Raw genomic sequence first — 23,684 nt, 5'->3', positions numbered from 1 at the left:
TGCCCGAGCTTCCACGACTGCTTCGCCCGAGCTTGCACGATCGCTGCCGATGTATTGCATCCTTCCGCGCAGGCAGTCGTTAGTCACTGCGCTTAACTTAAGCACGTATCGCGGCAATCTTTCTTCATTACGAATTAAATCACGCACGTATCACGGCAGTCGTCCTTTTAAGTTAAACTCAATATTTTTTTTATATCATGGCTTCTAAAAAAAGCAGGAAGGTGATTTCTGTTGAAATGAAACAGGAAATAATTAGAAGGAGTGAATGTGGGGTAAAACAGTGTGACCTCGTCAAAGAGTTTGGCCTCAGCAAGACCACCATTTTCACCATTTTGACAAATAAGGATGCAATCAAATCAGCCAAAGTAGCCAAAGGAGTATCAAAACTATTTCATGAAAAACATAGGTCTTCAATCCACGAGGAAATGGAGAGGCTATTAGCGATTTGGATTAAGGACAGGCAGGTGAAAGGTGACATAACAACCCAAGATATTATCTGTCACAAAGCCAAGAGAATTTATGATGATCTAAAGAAAAACGTCCCTGGAAGTAGCAGCAATCAAGATAATGAAGAAGAATTCAAAGCCAGCAGGGGGTGGTTTTTTAGATTTAAGAAAAGGTGTGGAATCCACAGCGTTACTATGCATGGTGAGGCTGGCAGTGCTGACAAGAAAGAAGCAGAAAAGTTCTCTATTAACTTTCAAAAATGTATTAAGGATGAAGGATACTGCCCACAACAAGTGTTCAATGCCGATGAAACGGGTCTTTTCTGGAAAAGAATGCCGAGCAGAACCTTCATTACAAAAGAGGAGAAGAAATTGCCAGGACACAAAGCCATGAAGGACAGACTTTCCCTTATGTTTTCGTCTAATGCCAGCGGAGACCTCAAGATCAAACCTCTATTGGTTTATCACTCTGAAAATCCCAGAATTTTCAAGAAAAATAACGTTATTAAGTCCAAACTGCCCGTCCATTGGAAGTCCAATCAAAAAGCCTGGGTGACCCAAGTTATCTTCAACGAATGGATTCTGGAAACCTTTGCTCCTGCCGTGAAGAAATTCTTGCTGGAAAAAGAACTGCCGCTCAAAGCCCTTCTGATACTTGACAATGCCCCTTCTCACTCAAAAGACCTAGAGGAAATATTGCAGGAAAATTATCCTTTTATCAAGGTGCAGTATTTGCCACCAAACACCACATCCATTCTTCAGCCAATGGATCAGCAAGTTATTGCGAACTTTAAAAAACTCTACACTAGAGCCCTCTTTAATAAGGTGTTTGAAGAATGCGAGTTTGGTGGAGACAATATGACTGTCCGAAAGTTTTGGAAGGAGAAATTTGATGTCCTTATGGCAATACAACTTATACAGAAGGCCTGGGAAGAAGTGTCACAAAGGACCCTCATTTCTGCTTGGAAGATGCTTGTGCCTTTGTGGACCCAGGAAGAAGCAGTAGTTGATGACACAGAAGTGGTGAAGGACATCATCACAGTGGCCCAAAGGTTGGAATTAGAGGTAGAGGAAGAGGATGTAGAGGAGCTTATTGAGGAACACGAAGAAGAGCTGACAACTGAAGAGCTCCAAGCACTTCTGGTCCAGCAACAGGACAATGCTCAAAGGGAAGCGTCATCTGATAACGAGGAGCAACAATCAAACAATCAACCAATCCCAACTGCTGACATCAAGAACATCCTGGTCAAATGGAAAGCAGTTCAGGAGTTTACCAATGCCCACTATCCGGATTCAGCTGAAGCAAACAGGATCAACGATCTTTACTCCGATACTCTTGTCCGTTATTTCCGGCAGATGTTGAAGAAAAGAGAAAAACAAACGACTTTGGACAGGTTTTTCATGAAACCATCGGCCAAAAAGCAGAAAATGGATGAAGATGTGCAAGATTCGGTAGACTCTACTTAGTCTGTCTTAAAATTAAAAAAATGTGTGTTTTTTTAAAAAAAAATTATGTTTTTAGATGTATCTAAATAAAAATAATAACAAAAAATTTATCTTTTTTTATGTCATCTTAGCATATTTTATGCTACAGAACGAATTATTTTTTTTAACATGTATTGTTATGGGAAAACGCGTTTCACATAACGAACTTTTCGCATAACAAACTTGCTCCTGGAATGAATTAAGTTCGTTGTGTGAGGCACCACTGTACCAACATTTATCACTAAAGACAACTTGTCTTGTCTCACCAAGTATCAATAGATTAAAAAAAAAATCCAAAATATTTACTGTTACATATTGCTTTTATATAATGCTAATCACATTTTATAAAATGTTCAAATATATTATTTCAGTTGCTATATAGGTTAAACCCAAAATTATTTAAATTCATAATAATCTTGCAGTATTTCCATTAGTAAAACATTAGTTACAAATATTCAGTAAATACATGTTGCTTGTGAAAAGAGTTCATTTGCCTCTTCATGTATCAGCGATCACTCCACGGTTCAAATCCTCTTTTAAAAATGTTGCTGCAGAAAGCAGATATTAGCTTGTGACAAAATTCCTTTTATAATGGGAATATATATCATCTATATGCTACACCGATCCCTCTCCCACTTGGAAAGAGGCAGTGGTGCTGTAAGAATTATGTTTCTAGACTTCTCTAGTGCCTTCAACACAATCCAACCTCTGCTCCTTAGGGACAAGCTGACAGAGATGGGGGTAGATTCATACCTGGTGGCATGGATCGTGGACTATCTTAAAGACAGACCTCAGTATGTGTGTCTTGGGAACTGCACGTCTGACATTGTGGTCAGCAACACAGGAGCGCCACAGGGGACTGTACTTTCTCCGGTCCTGTTCAGCCTATATACATCGGACTTCCAATACAACTCAGAGTCCTGCCACGTGCAAAAAGTTCGCTGACGACACTGCTATCGTCGGCTGCATCAGGAGTGGGCAGGAGGAGTATAGGGACCTAATCAATGACTTTGTTAAATGATGCAACTCAAACCACCTACACCTGAACACCAGCAAAACCAAGGAGCTGGTGGTGGATTTTAGGAGGCCCAGACCCCTCATGGACCCTGCGATCAGCAGAGGTGACTGTGTGCAGAGGGTACAGACCTATAAATACCTGGGAGTGCAGCTGGATGATAAATTAGACTGGACTGCCAATACTGATGCTCTGTGTAAGAAAGGACAGAGCCGGTTATACTTCCTTAGAAGGCTCGCGTCCTTCAACATCTGCAATAAGATGCTGCAGATGTTCTATCAGACGGTTGTGGCGAGTGCCCTCTTCTACGCGGTGGTGTGCTGGGGAGGCAGCATTAAGAAGAAAGACGCCTCACGCCTGGACAAACTGGTGAGGAAGGCAGGCTGTATTGTTGGCATGGAGCTGGACAGTTTAACATCTGTGGCAGAGCAAGGGGCGCTAAGCAGGCTCCTATCAATTATGGAGAATCCACTGCATCCACTAAACAGTGTCATCTCCAGACAGAAGAGCAGCTTCAGCGACAGACTGCTGTCACTGTCCTGCTCCACTGACAGACTGAGAAGATCGTTCCTCCCCCAAACTATGCGACTCTTCAATTCCACCCAGGGGGGTAAACGTTAACATTATGAAGAGTTATTCTCTGTTTTTACCTGTATTATTATCAATCTTTATTTTAATATTGTTTTTTTGTATCAGTATGCTGCTGCTGGAGAATGTGAATTTCCCCTTGGGATTAATAAAGTATCTATCTATCTATCTATCTATCTATCTATCTATCTATCTATCTATCTATCTATCTATCTATCTATCTATCTATCTATCTATCTATCTATCTATCTATCTATCTATCTATCTATCTATCTATCTATCTATCTATCTATCTATCTATCTATCTATCTATCTATCTATCTATTAAATTGTGAATTTTCCCTTGGGATTAAAAAAGTTCATGTAATCTAACCTTATCAGGTTTTAAGGTCCAATACCCCAAAGCAAAGGATATTAATATCTGGAAGTCTGTCTATGATTCAGAAGCCACAATGATCTTTCGGTGTCAACAGTTACCTGCACAGCTGAGTTGTTGGCAGCATGGACCCATGATCCTTTTAACCAGAATTTGAGTATGTTGTCCAGTAGTTAATTGGTCAATGGTCAGGTCAATCCCCCTTGATCCCCTCTCTGGTATGGTTTGCTTCTCCTTGGAGTCAGATGATTCGTTTGTCTGCAGACCTTCATCACAGCCCAGTCTCCAGGTTCAAATTCAAGTGCTGTTATTTCTGATGTGCCACGAAAAGCACCTTTTACCTTTAGATGTAAAGAGTTTTGCCCAATGTTAGTCAGTGTTGCAATACTTCATCTGTAATTACTAAAAGTTAGTTATGGATCCCAAAAATAATGTCTCATGAGGTGTTAGGCTGGGTGTACCCCTTATCAACAATAATGCTAGCAGTAAAACAGATGGTCATCCTTAAATGAAAAATTTTCCTTTATAGTTGTATCCAGTTTGGCTGTTGTTGTAAATTCCAAAATCAAGTCAATCTTAATATACCAAGGGAAAAAAACATTCAGTTATCTCACAATATTCAAACTATTGGGACATACCCTTTGTTGCTATGAAAATAGCTTCAAAAACTAAAATGAATTTGCTGTAATCACAAATTCAACCCCCCCTTAATTGACACCTGCGTCAGTTTTGCTATATACAGTATGTACATTTTAGAGGGACTGTTGTGCGAGAGGATATCGGTCTGTGAAAAATACTGAGACCACTGGAAACAACAACAAAAGAGAAGAGAAGGCATGATTGTGTGGGGGTTATTAGTTAAACAGCCATATTCTATGGTGGTTCCTGTAGAAAAAATAAGAACATTCCAGTTGATTATTCTAAACTACACATTTATTTGTCTCTATTTTCATCTGTACCATTCCCCTAAATGGATGGCAATATAACACCAGTGTCCTCCATTGAACATCTCTCAGTCAACATAGCAGGCAAAAATCAAGAAAGAATTCCACACTCTGGACTGGTAAATTCATTATTATTTTAGAAATGAGTTCAAAATAAATTAGAACAGTTAGGCTCCACATTCCCTGACCAGGGTTGGTTCCTACTTACATCCAGTGCTGCTGGCATAGGCTCTAGTTCCCCTGAATTAAAGTAAACAGATGTGTGTTATATTTAACAGAATGAAAACACCTGTCAAAAGTGAACATGTTCCAGTTCACACATTTTCAGTTGAGATAATTTATAAAAAAAAAAAGTTTAAATGATTAATTGTCAAACAAAACAATTCATTTTAAGTGTAGTGTGGTACACAGCACTGCATATACTGTGCTGTAGCTTGTAAATACATGACATTTTTAGATAAAATTTTGCAGCAAACAAACTGACAAACAATACTTTTGTATCCTTTGCATTTATTTTGACAGATGCAGTTTTCTTCATTTGCCTAGGGATGTTATTCTTATGTAAATTTAAGTAATTTTTCGTTTTCCATTCACCTCGAAGCAGGGGAAAATAAGATGATCATAAATACATTTAATATTCATGCCTTAATAAATTAATAACACATTGATCATAAAAATATGCTGGGGTGAGAACATTTCTAATGTATTTTTTTGTGCTTTTAGCAAACAGAAACACTATACTGTACCTTGAATGTAATGTAAACTTTTAATTTTTATAAGTAACTTTTTTCAGTTCCAACCAAGATTGCTGATTGTTTCTTCTATATTCTATCAGTGCAAGTGTGAAGTAAGCTTTATTTATATAGCATTTTTCAGAGTATAACATATTGCATCACTTACTTTATGCTCTCAAGATGATTGAAAGGTGTCTTTGTATCTTTATCATTAGTTATTAAAAAAACTTTGACAACTTGAATGTTTTGCATTTCCAACCGTGTAAGAAAAGTACATTTCAGATTTTGAACATATTTTACAGAGATTTGAAAGAATTTAACTGGCACGCTAAGGCTACTTTATAAGAATAGAGATCCTTGCTGCCAGTCACACTTGACAAGCTTTGATGTGAAAGGATATGTAGTTATACCCCATGCAGTTTCCACCGAGTCTGAAATGCAGACACATGGATGGAAGAATTAAATTCAAGCTGTGAACAGACATACAGTCAGTAAAGGTGCTGTATCACATGATCATAATCCATTGTTTACTTCTTTCAAGTACACATTTTGTTTTAATTATTTTGAGAGCAACTCAAAAATGTAAAAAGGACAACTGAATATAAATCATTAAAACTCCAATTTATCACAATGTTCCATTTTTCTAGTGATTGTGATCTTTCAAGGACGTGTGGATATTTAATACGTGTGAAGCAGCTTTGAAAAATACATTTTGACAGCAATAAGGAAGCATAAGGGGGCCAGATTCAATGTTCAGTTGACTAAATTGGTTATGCAATGAATTAGTGACGATTTCATTGGTGTTTCAAGGCCAAAAATGCAGAATATGGGAATTTCTTTCTGTACAGCAAAATAAAACATTTTCCTGTTCTAAGCAGTTCCCACTTTTATTTATTATTTCTATTCATATGCAGCATACTAATATAAAATGATGAATGTGCAATCGGGCATTGCCAATGAAGCTGTATTGCATGTTTTATTTAAAAGACAAACAAATGCAAATACTAATACCTTAATACTGTCAATATTCATTTAATAACAAGAGCAATGAGATCATCCATTATCAACCTTTTTTTTTTAATTGTGATAACAAAATTAATTTTGCATGTTACTTATATAGGTTTTTCAGAAAATTACATATTTTTGGCCATTCTGATCATTTTGTAATTAATATACAATTCAAGTTACCACTTCACCTAAGGTCTTTTGCTTCTAGTGATTATGATGGTGGTAGCAACCAGAGACATGCATGATGGATTGTTGTGGGAACTCCTGTACACTGCTGATCTTGTATTGTTGGTAAAAAGTGAAGTGGAAATGAAGGAAAAGAAACTGAAATGGAAAACTAGTTTGTAAGCAAAACACCAAGATGTATATGTAGGAAAATTGATGCAAAAGTAAATATATTAGGGGGAAGCAGGTGCAACCATGTTTTGTAGAAAGTGTGTAAGAAAAGGGTTGAATACTGATAGTAAGTGTATATTAAGTTATTGGTAATGGAGTTCTTCTGGAGAATGTACAAAAGTTCTACTACTTAGGTGACCTGCTGAGTTCAGATGGAAGTGTGGCCATAGCAGTGAGAGCCAGGGTGAGAGGTGCATAGAAGAAACCTTGTGAGTGGTCATCTGTTCCAGCTTCTAAAGGAATGGGTCTAGCATTTAGGATAAAGTTTATGAAAGCTACATGAGGAGAAGAATTCTCTATGTGAGTGAGACATGGTAGAAAAAATCATAACATGAATCAAAGCTTTAATGAACAGAGAGGAGAATGATCAGATGGATTTGTGGATTTTTACAGAGTGAGAGGAAGGTGAAGGCTGAGTTATGAGAAGTGCTTGGTATGAAGGTGTTGTACTAAGGGAAAACAGACCATGGTTGCCTGGATATTGGCATGAAAGTCAGTGGATGATTTGGTGCACTAAGATGGAGGTGACTGTTAAATGTGATGATGATGATGATAAGGAGTTAAAGCTTTTGAAACTCTGAAGATGGGAAGGCTGACTGGTAGATACAAGTACACACACACTTCAACAATTTGGGCAACAATATAATTAATGAGCTGGTTAGGGTTTGCAGATGATTCCAATCTAGGTGGTTAGGGCAGACAATGTAGAAGCATGTAAATTGTTACAGAGAGACTTGGGAAGAGTACAGATTTGGTCAGATTATGGATGATGAAATTGAATGTAATTAAATGTAAGGTATTATATGCAGGAAAAGCAAATGTTTGGTTTGTATACACAATGGGTGGTGTGAAACTTGAAAGTACACTGTAAGGACTTCAGAGTCATAGTGGACTCATCACTATCTATATCCAGACAGTGTACAGAAGCGATCCTAGCTGGATGTTAGGTTATATAGCACAATGTGTGAAGTACAAGTCAATGGAAGTTATGCTTAAGCTATATAACACATTAGTGAGGCCTCATCTGGAGTACTCTGTACAGTTTTGGTCTCCATTTACAAAAAAGACATAGTGACACCCAAGAAAGTCCAGAGGAGAGCAACTAGACTGATTCCGGAACTAAGAGGTATGCACTATGAGGAGAAATTGAAGGAGTTGAACCTTTTAAGTTTAAGCAAACAGACTTTAAGAGGTAGTTTTGAAAATTATGAAAGAAATTATTACCGTGGGTCCCAGCTATTACCTAAAAAACAATTCTGTGAAAAAGGACACATTTAGAAACTTGTTTAGGGCAGATTTTGCAGAAATGTTAGAAAGTTTTCTTCAAGCAAAGAACCCATAGACACATGGAGTAAATTACCAAGTAGTGTGGTGGAGATGTTAAGTGTCCTTTTTTGGACAACCTTGTTGAATATGATGAATTAGTTTATTGGGCTCAATGGCCCGTTCTCATCACAATTGTTCTAATGTTCTCATTTTTAAATGCACTGTGAATAGAGAGTTCATATTCTCAAAAATGGTCTGAAAAATATTTTCATTAGATTATCAAAATTTACTGTACTAAAATAGTGCAAATCTATACGATTTAAAGCCTTTTTTTGAGTCTCTTTCTTAGTATAATTTCCTGGACATTCAGTAGTACTAGGGTGTTGTACCGTGTTAGCCATTATGAATGTAGAGAAAAGCCAAGCAAAATGACACCTTTTATTGGCTAACTAGAAAGATTACAATATGCAAACTTTCGAGGCAACTCAGGCCCCTTCTTCAGGCAAGATGTTGCCTGAGTTGCCTCGAAAGCTTGCATATTGTAATCTTTCTAGTTAGCCAATAAAAGGTGTCATTTTGCTTGGCTTTTCTCTGGACATTCAGTAAATATTGTGTTGTATGGCCCTTGGTTCATGCAATTAAAAAAAGCACTCTGTGTATATTTTATCAGTTATATAGGATTTAGGAGAGCATCTGCATTCCAAGGTTCATTAAAAATAATTCAAGCACAGTGGTTAGGCAGAGATTGACCTAGTTAAGAAACTGTTCTGGACAACATAATTTACAGGTTTAAAACAACATCCTGACACACTTTGTGTCTTTAATTAAGTGACCTTACTTGACAGATGTTATATTATAAAAATATCCATTGGTCGATTTGTAAACTCACTTCAGTCAGTATCAAAGTATCACAGGGACCAAAGCATGTGCCAATAGCATAGGGCACAAGAAAGGACCCAGTCTTAAACAGGGCACTACGATTACATAAACATGTACTTAAAAATGTAATATTTTCTGGACGCTAAGTCCTCTGAGGTGGTCATTATTTTATTTTAAAATGTTTTTTCTACCCTCCACTTATTGCTACCATGACCCCACAAAAGTAAAGAAAAGGATGATTTAAGGTTTACTTTCAAAACAAACTCTTACTTATCACACCAGTGTTTTTATTACTTATTTTTTTATTATGACTGATTAGGAGTAGGCTTTAATAAGGCTTAGGTAATGATATGGGGTTATCATATTTAGTATCTCCAGGCTATTATGCATCATTAGTGATAATAAAGTTTAATCCACAATGAAGTAAGTCTAAAAATGTAATACTTTGTCTCTTTCTCTTATACTAGACTTGTTGAACTGGTTGAACAGATCAATGTCTTAAGAATTTTCAGGTGAATCACACAAAAACTAACTAGTTAGTATTTTGATATGAAGGCAAGTGGTACAATCACGCATAAGCTTTGCATTTTTAGTTATTCATTTTATTTGTTAAACCGGCAGATATTTATAATTCACTGTTTAGTTTGCAATTAAGTGAACCATTTTTTGCATTTTGTTTCTGTTAGCTACATTTAATTTTTTGACGGTTATTGATAGTGTATATATATTGTCTAACTACAAAAATAGTCCAAGAAACATGTTAATAAGTCAGATGCCAGGCCCACTGGCATATTCATAAAGCAAATTCAAATAGAAACTTGACAGATGCCTACTTTGCCATTTACTGAATGCTGTCCTTGGGTATATTTTGGCACTAAATGTAGACACTGAACAATTATGAGTAGGAAAATGAAAACAAAGTGACATTTCATTACAAAAGAAATCACATGCCAATCACGTTAGCCCACTTTCACTTCACGTAATGTATGCAAATAAATCAAGCTGCTGCATAATGAGTCTCGTTGTTTCCAATTAATATTCCATTGTATCTGTGTACGTTAACCACAAAATACACTGACAAAACGGTACTTTTAGAAAAAAGTAACACTACTGTGTAAATAGCATATAAGTCTAATGTGTCAAGTCTTTATCTCTTTTGGGTTTGACACAGAACTCTGTATATCACTTTAAGTTGTATTGTGTTAAGTAAGTAGCCTTGAATGCTTTTAATCTCATACATGTCTTTAATTTTTAAAGTTAATTTTAAAAATAAGTTGGAATATCATTCCTTTGACATACACCATCACCCAGTAGCATAACAATTTAGTGTTATTCATTTTTAATGACCTTACTCACTCACTTACCAAATGTGAATCCAATTGAGCTTTTCTGTTGATTCTTGACGAAATCCATAACAACTCATGACTATTCTTTGGAAGAATGGCTTTGCATCCCTCTTACATAATTCCACATGATGTTTCATTATATTTCACCACAGCACATACTGTATAAGCTGTTCAAGTCACATGTAATACTATTTTGCTGAATTAACTGTACTTATGGAGACTGTCTCTGTATGGATGTGTGTATTTCTAAGCATATATGCATACACAGGCACATTTATGTACGGTGCAGAAGTATTCATATCCATTTAAATTAGTGGTAGAACTACATAGGTAATTACACTTGTTGTTCCAGTCAACCAATTATTGGAAATTGCTATGGATAAGAAGAAACCTTTAAAAGACAGCAAATATCTTAAAGGCAAAAACAAAAAACCCAATAACTTAATATTTAGTTAAGTTATCTTTTGGAGTAATAACAGCTTTAAATGTTTGGAAAGGATATCTGCCATTAGTTAAAAGTGATACTGCCCATTCTCTAGCTTGCTCAAGTTTCTAACATAGCCATTTTCAAATTATGACACATACAGTATTCTTAGTGATCTTTAGTCAGGTCTTTGAGTGGACTTTCACTGTCAAGCTATCAGAATGTTGCTTGACTCTTCTGCACGGTATCATTTCTTTCTGAATGTTGAATCTATTGTATATCCAAGCTTCAGTTTTTTTTTTCAGAGTGAGATTGACTCCTCGCTACATTTTCAGATATTATACCAATATGCTACATCCATGTCAACACTGGTAGTATAGAAAAAATATTTTGTGAATTATTGTATTTGCTAAAAGTTGCCTTGTTCTAATCATTTTCCCAAGTACATCTTTCATTTTGGCTACTTTATACTGCTGTTCTCTGGATTAACTTTCTTCTGTTTCTATACTGTGAATTCTTTCCCTCTTCTCGGATTTCATAACATTCTCACTTTCTTGCTTTAACTCTCACTAGTTAAACCTTCTTTGATTCATTCTTTGATTACAAGTATAAGTCCAACTGTTGTCAACTAGTGCAAAAACTTGAACAAATCATAATTGCATTGCTAAGGTGTAGGCGTTTACCACAAAATGAAAACACTAAAAGCAAAACAGAAGTAGTTTGAAGAACAGCTCTCTAGTCTCATTTCAGACTTTTGTGACTTGCTGTTTGACCAAATAATAGAATTAGTTGTAGATATTTGGGAGCTTGAGAAAAAGAATTATAATAAGAAAATATCTCAGAAATGAGTCACTAAGGGGTTTACGTTTGTTGGACCAGATATACAGTATATCAGTCAGATTATTTGACTATGGCAAAGGTGGCGTTCAACATAGAAGCTCACTCCAAAATTTCAATGACAGTTCCAATGATTGTGATTTGTTGTTTATTATTGGCATTAATTGACTCAGAACTAACTGACAACATTGTGAGTACTGCTGAATGCTTTAGAAATCCGCCTACCCAATTAAACATAATGTCTTGTGCATTGTAGATTGATGGTAATCAAATCGGTGATGCAGTTTTGGAATTTATTACTTAGTCGTTAGATGTATAGAGTGGGGCATTACATTAAGAAAACGTGTTTTTTGTAATTACTTCACCCATTCAATGGAAATTTTAGGGTTCCCCTGGCTGCAACATGCAAATGTCACAGTGGAGCCCATATTATATCCAATATTGTTTAAAAATCAAACCACCAATATTACAATGCACCAGCATTCCCATGATTATCATATTTTCCAGGATGTTTTTAGCAAACAGAAATATTTAATACTGCCTCCTCACAGAAAATAAGATTTTCCTATTGATTTATTACCTGGTGATTCCGAAAGGCAAGGTTTATACCTTATTTAGACCTGAGAGTGAGGTAATGGACGAGTTAGAAAATGGGATTATAGTTCCCTCTAATATGTGATTATTTTTTGTCATGAAGAAAGAAAAGGGTCCACATCTTTGTGTTGATTACAGAGAATTAAATAAAATAATAATAAAGAATAACTGTCAAATTCCCCTTATTCCTGCATTACTCCATCAGGTTATGATATCAAATACATTTACAAACTTGAATTTGCAGTTTGCTCTGCATTGCAGAGGGGGATGAATGGAAAATTCCAATAAAACATATTTTTTTGAGTATCTTTAAGGGCGACAACCAAGGTTGCTCGAGTTTCCTTCGCTTATATCTTCAGTACCGAGTGTATCAGAATATTCACAAAGTTTAAAAATGACCTGGGAGCTAATACTAGAGAAATTTAAGATGGTGGATATATTGTACTTTGGCAAGATTTAGAAAAGAGTTGGCCCAGTGATACAATTATGCTCTTATGGCCCATTTTAGAATTCAACCCAAATTTCATGTATCCTGGTTGAAACCAGTTTATAGTAGTACTTATTAAAGACCTTGACATGCTCCTTCTCCAGTTCAAGTGGAGCAGAGTAAAGAGTCTAAACTTCAAAAGATAGTTGATTCTCAATGATTTGGTACCCATGTGGAATATTTAATACATAGAAGAGGTTATGGTCCCAAGGTCTGGGTTGGAGTGTGGGTTCTGTCATGATCTGGCTTTTGTTTTTATATTTTATGGTTCTTTTTTGACCTCTACAAATAACAAACTTCGTTTTTTGGGTCTTGGAATCAAGAAATCCAGTTGTCACATTTTTTGTTAAATTAGATGTGCTTTTGGCAATGTTGAAAACAAATTGCCTTCACCGGTGGCACCATTTTGTTTTTGCTATGGGTTGCTACCATTTTGTGTCCTGTGTTAGCTTGGTTGCCATGCACTTGTTAAGCAGGGTGACACAGAGTGTTGGATGTGTGACATCGTTACTGCAACAGTACAAAAGTTAGTGTCATGAACTTCCTACTTGTTCAAGTTTGTAGACACAGCCTAAAAAAAAAGTGAATTATTGCGTGGGATAAAAGTCTTCTTGTTATGACCCTTTTCTGTCCCTGATCCCAAATTATTTTTTCTTGTTTGCTCCTGTATACTGTTCTTTTCTGTCTTGACCATACTCCATTTCTGTATTACAAATCCTGTCTCGCTTCTCTGATTTAATAATGTGAGCGCTGAAGTCGGAAAACGACGAGATAAACACCAATTTAAAATTAAAAGCAATTTCTTTATTCATTATTCTTGGTGAGACCAGTCCCAAAGCCCCCCTAACTCGGCTAACTGATTTGAGTTCTGGGCAGACTGGAAAAAGAAAAAACTGTTCACCCTTTTATCACCTAGCTTGTTCATTAGCCAAAGAGAGAACAGAAAAAAACATAACAGTTCATTTTGAGGTCATACATAGATTAGGGTTACATCTTAATTTATGACATAGGAGTACAGAAAAACAAAGCAGTACCAGGCGCCTACATTATCTAAAGACTGACCTTCTCAGTACACACACAAACCCATTTTAAGCAGTTTTCTTAAAGTCCATTGCATTAGTTATAAAGAGATTACATTCATATAACTTTAATATCTTCATTAGATTATATTTGTTTGATTAGATTAATAATCCTTATTTATTAATTCATAAATGACAATTTTGTCTTCTATTTTTAAGCAAGAGTGAAGAAAATAATCACATTGATTTATAATATCACAGGGTGTTCTGTCAATATCAAGAGCTTAGCACTTTCACATAGAAGAATTAAATCAGTCTCATATTCTGTGCATAAACATAATTCCTTTCCTACCTAAATGCAGATCAAATCATATAGAAGTATACAATCATATAGTTCTCTGCAGCATGATTAATACAAAATACAGGCATTGGTATTTTCTGAGTTAAATACTTATACTCATCTGCGGTGGGCTAGCCCCTGCCTAGGGTCTGCTTCCTGCCTTGCGCCCTGTGTTGGCTGGGATTGGCTCCAGCAGACCCCCGCAACCCTGCAGTTAGGATATAGCAGGTTGGATAATGGATGGATAGAATGATACTTATAATCATTACAGTTAATAATGTTTTTTTTCTGCTTTTTCAATAACAATCTCACTGTCTAGTTTTGACTTTTTCTAGCTAACCCTTTCTTCACTCTCTTAGGATTTCAAGTACAGTATAATTTCAAACTGTAATCACCTAGTGCCGTCATTACATCTATAAGCTATAAGTGTTTCTTTGGTCCTAGGCAGTATTAGATCCAGACCAGATTCAGTTTGCTTTAATCTTTTATAAAAAGTGCAGTCTTGGTCTTATCTGAACGCAAGGACCTTCCCCAAAAGTTCACTGATTTTCTCATCATTTATAGCAAGTTTCTAGGTGATGTTTAAGGTGATTTCTTTAGTAACATTTTTTTGCAAGTCTCCTAACAAACCAGTGTTATTCAAGGTTCTTTATTCCTAGTCACTGACTTCTTTAGGTCTTTCAAAGTAATTATTGCCAATGGATTTACACACAAGTTTACCATGAGGTAAAGCTCCCTCTTCTCACTTTATTCAGTGTATTTTTCAATAGCCCTTATTATTAAAATTATACTGTTTCTTTTTTTTTTTGTAACAGATGGAGGTCCAGACTTCTGTCACTACACTAAATGTTGTTAACGAGTTTAAAAAGCAAATTTATCCTGAACTGTCATCTGAGAGAAATAAACATAAGAATGAAGCTGTTAACAAAGGGCCACCAATAAAAAATATTTCTACACAGTTGATGAATAGAAAAGCAGAGGTAAATGACTCCATTATTATCTTACAGATTTATCTTATTTACTGTATGTGTTATTTTAGTTTTTTGCATGTTACATTCAAGAATTCTAAAATATGTTGATGGTATATTTTGTGCTGTGGTTTTATAATTTTTAATCACTATAAATTATCATTATTGATGTAGTTCATCCAACTCATAAATACTTATTTATAGTGTCTTAAATGGCCCTGTTAAAATGTAGAATTAATATAGATATACAGGTGCTGGTCATAAAATTAGAATATCATGACAAAGTTGATTTATTTCAGTAATTCCATTCAAAAAGTGAAACTTGTATATTAGATTCATTCATTACACACAGACTGATGTTTAATCAAATGTTTATTTCTTTTAATTTTGATGATTATAACTGACAACTAATGAAAGTCCCAAATTCAGTATCTCGGAAAATTAGAATATCAATTAAGACCAATGCAAAAAAAGGATTTTTAGAAATGTTGGCCAACTGAAAGGTATGAACATGAAAAGTATGAGCATGTACAGCACTCAATATTTAGTGCTCAAAAAATTAAAGGAACACTTTGAAAACATATCAGATCTCAATGGGAAAGAAAATCATGCTGGATATCTATACTGATATAGATAGATAGATAGATAGATAGATAGATAGATAGATAGATAGATAGATAGATAGATAGATAGATAGATAGATAGATAGATAGATAGATAGATAGATAGATAGATAGATAGATAGATAGATAGATAGATAGATAGATAGATAGATAGATAGATAGATAGATAGATACTTTATTAATCCCAATGGGAAATTCACAATGGACTGGGTAATGTGTTAGGAACGAGAGGATGCCACATCGTTTGATGGAAATGAAAATTATCGACCTACAGAGGGCTGAATTCAAAGACACTCCGAAAATCAAAGTGAAAAAATGATGCGGTGAGCTAGTCCATTTTACCGAAATTTCATTGCAGCAACTCAAAATTGTACTCCATAGTTTGTATTGCCCCCACATGCTTGTATGCATGCCTGATAATGTTGGGGCATGCTCCTAATGAGACGATGGATGGTGTCATGGGAGGATCTCCTCTCAGATCTGGACCAGGGCATCACTGAGCTCCTAGACAGTCTGAGGTGCAACCTGGTGGTGTCGGATGGACCGAAACAATGTCGCAGAGGTGTTCTATTGGATTTAGGTCAGGCGAGAGTGAGAGACAGTCAATGGAACTGCCAGGCAATGGCAGTCAGGAACTGCCTGCATACTCTCGCACATTGTCGAGCACCAGGAGGAACCCAGGACCCACTGCACCAGCATAGGGTCTGCCAGTGGGTCCAAGGATTTCATCCCAATACCTAATGGCAGTCAAGGTGCCGTTGTCTAGCCTGTAGAAGTCTGTGCGTCCCTGTATGGATATGCCTCCCCTGACCATCACTGACCCACAACCAAACCGGTCACGCTGAACAGTGTTACAGGCAGCTTAACATTCTCCACAGCTTCTCCAGACCCTTTCTCATCTGTCACATATAATCAGGGTGAACCTGCTCTCATCTGTGAAAAGCACAGGGCACCAGTGGTGGACCTGACAAATCTGGTATTCTATGGCAAATGCCAGTCAAGCTCCACGGTGCCGGGTAGTGAGCACAGGGACCACTAGAGGATGTCTGGCCCTCAGGCCACCCTCATGAAGTCTGTTTCTGATTGTTTGGTCAGAGACATTCACACCAGTGGCCTGCTGGAGGTCATTTTGTAGGGCTCTGGCAGTGCTCATCCTGTTCCTCCTTGCCCAAAGGAACAGATACACTGGTCCTGCTGATGGGTTAAGGACCTTCTATGGCTCTGTCCAACTCTCCTAGTGTAACTGCCTGTCTCCTGGAATCTCCTCCATGCCCTTCAGACTGTGCTGGGGAAACACAGCAAGCCTTCTGGCAATGACACGTATTTATGTGCCTTCCTGGAGAAGTTGGACTACCTGTGCAACCTCTGTAGGGTCCAGGTATCGCCTCATGCTACTAGTAGTGACACTGATTAACAACCCCTCTGCTACTTAACTGACCAGATCAATATCCCAGAAGTTTCATTGACTTGATGCTATACTCTGATTACATTGTGTTCCTTTAATTTTCAGTATATTTTTTTGATTCATAACTGGTAAAATTATACAGACGAATTTGTAAGATACTTACTTAAAAATCATAACAGACTAAAAGTTGCTTGTATCAGTGCAAAGACTCCAAGGCCAGGAACCTTGGTCACCTGCATCAGGGGCAAAACAAGAACCAGCACTGGGCAAGACAGCAGTCCATTACAGGACCCACTTATGCACATACTCATACCCCCACTGGGCCATTTTGGAATCATTCAGCCTACACCTGATGTTTTTTAGATTTGGAATCACAGCAACATGCCTGGATCATATTTTGTATTTGTGCTTTTAGAAATATGCATGTTTCTGACTATCAGCTGATTACACTAGGAAATGTAGCAAAACCTGCACTGCTCTGCAGTTTCAATAGTGAGAAGTACTTTTAAATGAGGAGTGACAGAAAAGATGTAATGGCATTCATGAGAGCTGAAGTCAGATAGGCAATAAAAAAGGTAGCAGCTGGTGTAAATGCCAGTACACTGTTATTGTAAAAGCACCTGGCCAAAGTCATCTGACGACCAGTCACATAATTATTTAATTTGTAATTTCCACAAGAAAGACTTTTTTTGATCCACAAATAGGCTGTTACTGATGGGGCATATATTATTTTATTTAAATTAAGTATGCAGAAAAGCTAAACAAAGATATCAAATCATTTCTGAATATTATTATTGTCACTTCAACATTGGAATTTTATTAAATTTGACAAGGGTTGAATTACCTTAGTCAAAAATGGCAATAGATTTCTTGACTGCCTTGACAGGATGGTTTTGCACTGATTACAGTTACTGACTCACAGGTTTAATTTCTGCCCTGATTACAATCCATATGAGGTTTGCATGTTCTCCACATTTATGTAAGGGTATTTTACTGGGTAGTCATCATGATTGTGTGTGAGAGAGAGAGAAAGAGTGTGGCCTAGAATGTGCTAGTATCTTTTCCCATGTTGACTTCTCCCGGACTGACTCCAGCTCACTGTGAACGTCTTCACAATTGGATTACGTGCATTCAATAAATTACCATTTTTTACCTGATTATCGTGGTCTTTCAGTATTGTCTCATAGTATGTCGGTTTGATTTCTGGCCTAAATGCTGCAGATGGATTTTCTTGTGGTATTCCTGTTGTCATCTATCTCTAAATTTGCTTAGCGTAAATAAGTTTGAATTACCCTGTGTTGAAGTGACACCCTATCCAGAGTCTTTTTAAAGCCTTTGTTCATCAACTCTGTAGTCTCTGCCTACTCTTGAAATTTGTAATGGAGAAGGTAGTTTCTGAAGGTGGATGGATTTTATTTTAGCCCTGGAATGAAATACCTCATTATTTTTACACTGATCAAATGAGGCTACATCTTTTATACACAAGTAAAAGTCGATAACTGGTAAAAAAGGCAGATTTTAATAGTAACATTTGTATTAAATTGTAGCCATGTGCCTTACATGGAATTGTGTTTTTCATATGCTATCTATGCTAATTTGAAAATAAAAGTAAACATATAAATATGAAAATAGAAAGGAAAATTGAATGTAACAGGATACATTACTCAAAGAAACTTGTATGGAATGAAAAAAATAGTAGGTAAGTAAGTGTGCTTGTTACAGGATATAAAATGTTTTACTTAAAAATGTATATTTTTTCTTATGCCTTATTTTGATTTATAACACCACAGAAGTTCAGATTTTATTTTTTAAAAATCTGCCCTTACTTTTAAATGAAAAACAATAGTGTAAAGGTCCCAAGTGTCCACAAACTGAAAAAAGAATGAATAAATACACATCTGCCAGAATACAGATGTATAGCAGAATACTGCATACTTGTAAAATTTTATCTTAAGCCTATACTGTACCTTTAGTGGAATTACAAATTTTTGGACTCTTGTATCTGAAAATAATGTGTTGCCTTCTTCTAGCAGCACAACTAAAACTGTGTGTTAGGTGAAGTTAAAGCACATGGTTGAGTCCTGTAGTCAAAGTAAATGTTCATTTGGCACATGTGACTTATGCCCTGTTCTTTCTGGTCCTCTGAATTTTGTCAGTCACAGTTTCTAAAAATGTATGCCTTAGCTGGACCTAAGCTATCATCAAATTTTAAGCCTATCAGGTTGCAGGCCTGTAATCAATGGGTATGTAGAGTTGAAGTCACATACACTTATGGTGTTCTTTAAAACTCAATTTATAACTCCTCCACAGATTTTATACTAACAAACTCTAAATTTGGCGTATCATTTTTAAGACATCTGCTTTGTGCGGGGCAAAAGTATTCTTTTACCAACAATGTTCACAGACAGATTCTTTCACTTTTTATTGACTATATCATAATTCCAGTGGGATACACGTTTACGTGCATTATGTTAACTATGCATTTAAACAGCATGGAAAATTATATATATGAAGTGTATGTAAACTAACTAATGCCATTGATTTTCACTTTTTTAAATAATTCTTGACACACTATAACCTTTACCATGATATGCAATGATTTGGAAATAACCTGCTGAAGAGTCCAGATGTAAACCTTAGTTTTAAATTTCTTACCCATCTGTGTATCCTTTACTGTATAACATAATTTTCTTATTCACACACCCACACTCTAATTTACACCAAGCCATTTAGAAGCTTACATTTTCCTAATACTGTGTTTTTGGAGGAAACACAAACAAATACACTGAGCAGTTATACTCAACACAATTGTTATTTTTTATACCGCTTTTCCAGTCTTTACAGATATAAAGCACATAATAGGGTAATAAGAACCTGTGTACTGCCTGCACATGGTGGTAATTGTAGACCTGAAAATCCAATAATACAGTCCAGCCAAGAAACAGATATAGTTAGTGAGAAAATTTCACAGTTTCAGAGCTTTGTAAGTGACATTTGGCAAAGCATAACCTGGAGTTTATTCATCAAGTTAAAAGATCTTTAGCCGTTGCGTTTAGACTAGTCCTGAAATATATTTATCGTTTTTTATTTTGACCTGTTACTTCTAATTTTCAGTATTTATTTTCACCTATTATTTTACATGTTACATATACAGAGTATCCACTTGCTCATGTACTCACCTTTTTATTTTAGGTTTTAATTTTGGACCAAGAAAATATTGTAGGAGATGCACCAGTTAGTAATGCAAATGAGCAAAATCAAAGTTTGTTGTTAAATGGTAAATTTGATGAAGATGCGTCTGCCAAGTCTTTTCAGGAAGTTCTCATGGAGTGGAGAAATGGAAAAGAAACAAATGAGCCTGAATCTGAATGGAAGCCCCATGAAGCTCTTCCAGGTATTTCATATAATTAGGTGTCCTATTATAAACCTAAACTGTAGGTACTTGCCTTGATTTTTTTAAACCAAAATTAGACAGAAGCAGGGGAAATGTAACCATCATATAAGTACTGTTTGTTAGTTTGTTTGTTTTTGTTCTTCACCTGAAATCACTGGCTTTGTCACTTGACTAAATGTTAAATATCTTGACTAAATTAACGGAGAATGTTGCTTTTTCAAGGGTATACCTATACAACAACTAATTATGTGTTCAGTGTCTATCTTCATTTTATAGCCCTAGTGTTTAAAAACCAAATAGATTAATTTAAGACATGTACATAACAAAAAAAAATCAAATAAATAAGGTTCACATATGAAAACATGTGTTCTATAACTGAGCTTGCCCTTTTAATTAGCTTGTTGATTCATGGGGCCTCTCTTAAAGTGATGTTATCAGCCCAGCATGCCACAGCGTAGAACATCACGCTGGCCATCACAGAGTTTTAAAAGATGTGAAAGGTTGTTGTGTCCCAAATTAAAGGAACACATTCTTCTAAGGAAAAGAGCCTGCTCTGCCCTTTCTTATATAGTTCCTGTGTGTTCTTTGACCAGTCCAACCTGTCATTAATGTGGATCCCCAAGTACTTGTAGGAGTGGACCACCTGTACATCCACTCCTTGAATCTGACATAGAAGCTCTTTGGTATGGTGAAAGTCAATAAACAGTTTCTTGGTTTTGGTGATGTTAAGATGCAGACAGTTCTCTTTGCACCACTTTCCCTTCTGACTTCTATGATCTGTTTCATCCCCCTTATCAATAAGACATGACCTGGTGTTATATTTATAGTCTGAGGTGTACAGAGTAAAGAGAATAAAGGACAGGACTGTTCCCTGTGTTGCTCCAGTTCTGCTCACAAACTGTGGTTTGCCCGACACATAGTTCATTATCCAGGACACCACAGGCTCATCCTCCTGCATATACCTCTTAACAGGGATCACTAAATGGTATTGAAGGCACAGGAGGAATCAAAAAACATAATCCTTATAGTGCTGCCAGCTTTGTCCAGATGAGAATAAGCCCTGTGGAGCAGATAGATAGTTGCATCCTCCAGTCCAGTCTTTGTCTGATAGGCAAATTCCAGTGGGTCCAGGTTTGTCTACCTCAGGAGGGCTCATATAGTTCAGTACCAGTCACTCAAAGGATGTGAGACATAAGTGGCATTGGTCTGTAATCATTGAAAGTGTCATTGATCTGAAGTCATTATGTGAAGAGGCACCTGTCTTGTGCTGACCAGAAACAGTGCAGGGTGTTTTCCACAGCAGTGGCAATTTCTGAAGCCTTTGGGACAGACTGAAACAGGTGACAGAGGACATGAAAAAGTTGGTCAGCACAGGTCTTAGGAATTCAAGGACTGACTCCATCTGGTCCACAGTTGTCTCCTTACTTCTTTTTCAGTTATGGACAGCCCACACTTATGGTCAATGGTGGACTTGTCACTGGCTATTCCAGTTGATGTGGTAGGCACCTTTGATGTAGTAGGGATGGTGTGAGGAGACTGGTCATTGAAAGAAGGTGGCAGTGAAAGGGAAAATCAATGAAAAAATTTGTTCAAGGTGTTAACTTTGTCCATATCCTCTTTTAGCACCTGAGCCTTGGATTGCTTGAGACAGGTATATGCAAATAGGAGAAAGCACTGACATGAGATCAAAATTCTCACTTCAAGTCTTCATCTCATTTGCTCATTTTAGGAATTACTCAACACAGTCTGACAATTTTTAGAATGATATCTGTATTTGTGTGTGTGTTTGTGTATGTGTGTATGTGTTGGTATGTTTGTACAGAGTTTAGTAGCAGGGTGCGGAACAGTGTTAGCCATTATGGATGCAATGAGAAGTCCAGAAAAATGATACATTTTCTTGGCTAAATGAACAGATTACAATGTGCAAGCTTTTGAGGCAACTCTGACCCCTTATTTAGGCAGTTTGTAGTACAGAAACTGAAGTTCCCTGTGTTTACATAGTTACTAGGACAGAGACAGCATTGAAGAACCTTTAAGTGGGTCATCTTCAATGTAAAAAATTAACAGACATCACCAGCCTAAAGTTCATTAAGCTGCTAAGAGAGGAGAACAATGTATAGTCAAGATCTTTTAGTAAGATAATTGAAGATAACTTCAAGACACACAAGAGAGAAAGGATTGGGAAGTTAAACTGATGCTAAAATCTAACAAATTACAACACAGTTTAAATAGAGACAAGAGTTTCATGACCAGATGTGAGGAATGTTTACATCTCTCTGACTGACCCAGACAATTTATCAACATCTCCACATTATATGGAAAACTCATCGAAAACTTGAAAAGACTTTGTTAGACAGTTACTTTGCTCTCATTACACAGTATAGTGAAATTCATACTTGTGTCATACTTGTGTGTCTGCCCAACATAGCGGACTCTTCTGTAGACCGATCAGCAGGTGAGGCTGTGGACACTATAACTCAAAAATGAATCAGTTATTTGAATGAAATTTGGCATAATTATTACCATTGTAAAACACCGAAGGACTCTTGATAATGAACATAGTTATTTGAGTAGATTTTACTTTAAAAAGATGCTTTTTTTTTCTTATATTAGTGCCCAAACTACTACAACTCATCAATGGAGATACACATTTTTACAATAAGATACAGTATGTTCCGTTTCATTCCACAAAACAAAATGTTTGTGTGCAATATTTTACTGCTAAAGTGCAACTTTATATATGGAAAGCCATCTACAGCACACATTAGAATTTTTAACATTGGACTGCAGGCAGTAGGTTTAGGTTTCAGGTTTAGGTTTATTTGTCATACCGTATATAGGTTAACACAGGGTCAACATACAATGAAATGTGTATGACGAGAAAAACAAGTCACTCAGCCTAGATCCAATAAAGCTAAAAAAATTTAATTTAAAAAAATTACAAGTTAAAAATAGACAAGCCATATAAAATAAAATATGTATGTTTTAAAAGAAGTTATAGAGCAATATGAGTTGAATGAGCAGCAAGTACAAATGACAGTTATTGCGCAGATAATGTTTTATGAGTACAGATGCATATTCCATAAAGTGCAGATGCATGTTCTAGTCAG

The 23,684-nt window shown here is 36.3% G+C and overlaps 2 protein-coding genes across 2 annotated transcripts in view; both read left to right on the top strand.

Annotated features, from left to right (window-relative positions):
* The first annotated feature begins 236 nt into the window (after nucleotides 1-236).
* On the top strand, nucleotides 237-22,220 carry LOC127526615 (tigger transposable element-derived protein 1-like). Its single transcript, XM_051922514.1, has 5 exons — nucleotides 237-635; nucleotides 717-1,784; nucleotides 15,000-15,164; nucleotides 20,373-20,574; nucleotides 22,198-22,220. Exons 1-5 carry the CDS (start codon nucleotides 237-239, stop codon nucleotides 22,218-22,220), a joined length of 1,857 nt encoding a protein of 618 aa, XP_051778474.1.
* Nucleotides 20,440-23,684, top strand: part of zbbx (zinc finger, B-box domain containing) — a 71,375-nt gene continuing 68,130 nt past the window's right edge. The window contains exon 1 of the mRNA XM_028794478.2: nucleotides 20,440-20,574. The gene's annotated coding sequence lies outside the window, so the exon portion shown is untranslated. The remainder of the gene's footprint in view (nucleotides 20,575-23,684) is intronic.

This window comes from Erpetoichthys calabaricus, chromosome 2 (assembly GCF_900747795.2).
Source record: "Erpetoichthys calabaricus chromosome 2, fErpCal1.3, whole genome shotgun sequence".
Lineage (NCBI taxonomy): Eukaryota > Metazoa > Chordata > Cladistia > Polypteriformes > Polypteridae > Erpetoichthys > Erpetoichthys calabaricus.
This window is presented reverse-complemented; position numbering and strand designations above follow the sequence as displayed.

Bases quoted from the DNA above. Each gene is read 5' to 3' on its own strand.
- LOC127526615 (XM_051922514.1), top strand. From the start codon at position 237: ATGAAACAGGAAATAATTAGAAGGAGTGAATGTGGGGTAAAACAGTGT. The intron at 636-716 runs GTTACTATGCAT...AAATGTATTAAG, and splicing joins AAAGGTGTGGAATCCACAGC to GATGAAGGATACTGCCCACA. The intron at 20,575-22,197 runs GTATTTCATATA...ATCCTCTTTTAG, and splicing joins GCCCCATGAAGCTCTTCCAG to CACCTGAGCCTTGGATTGCT.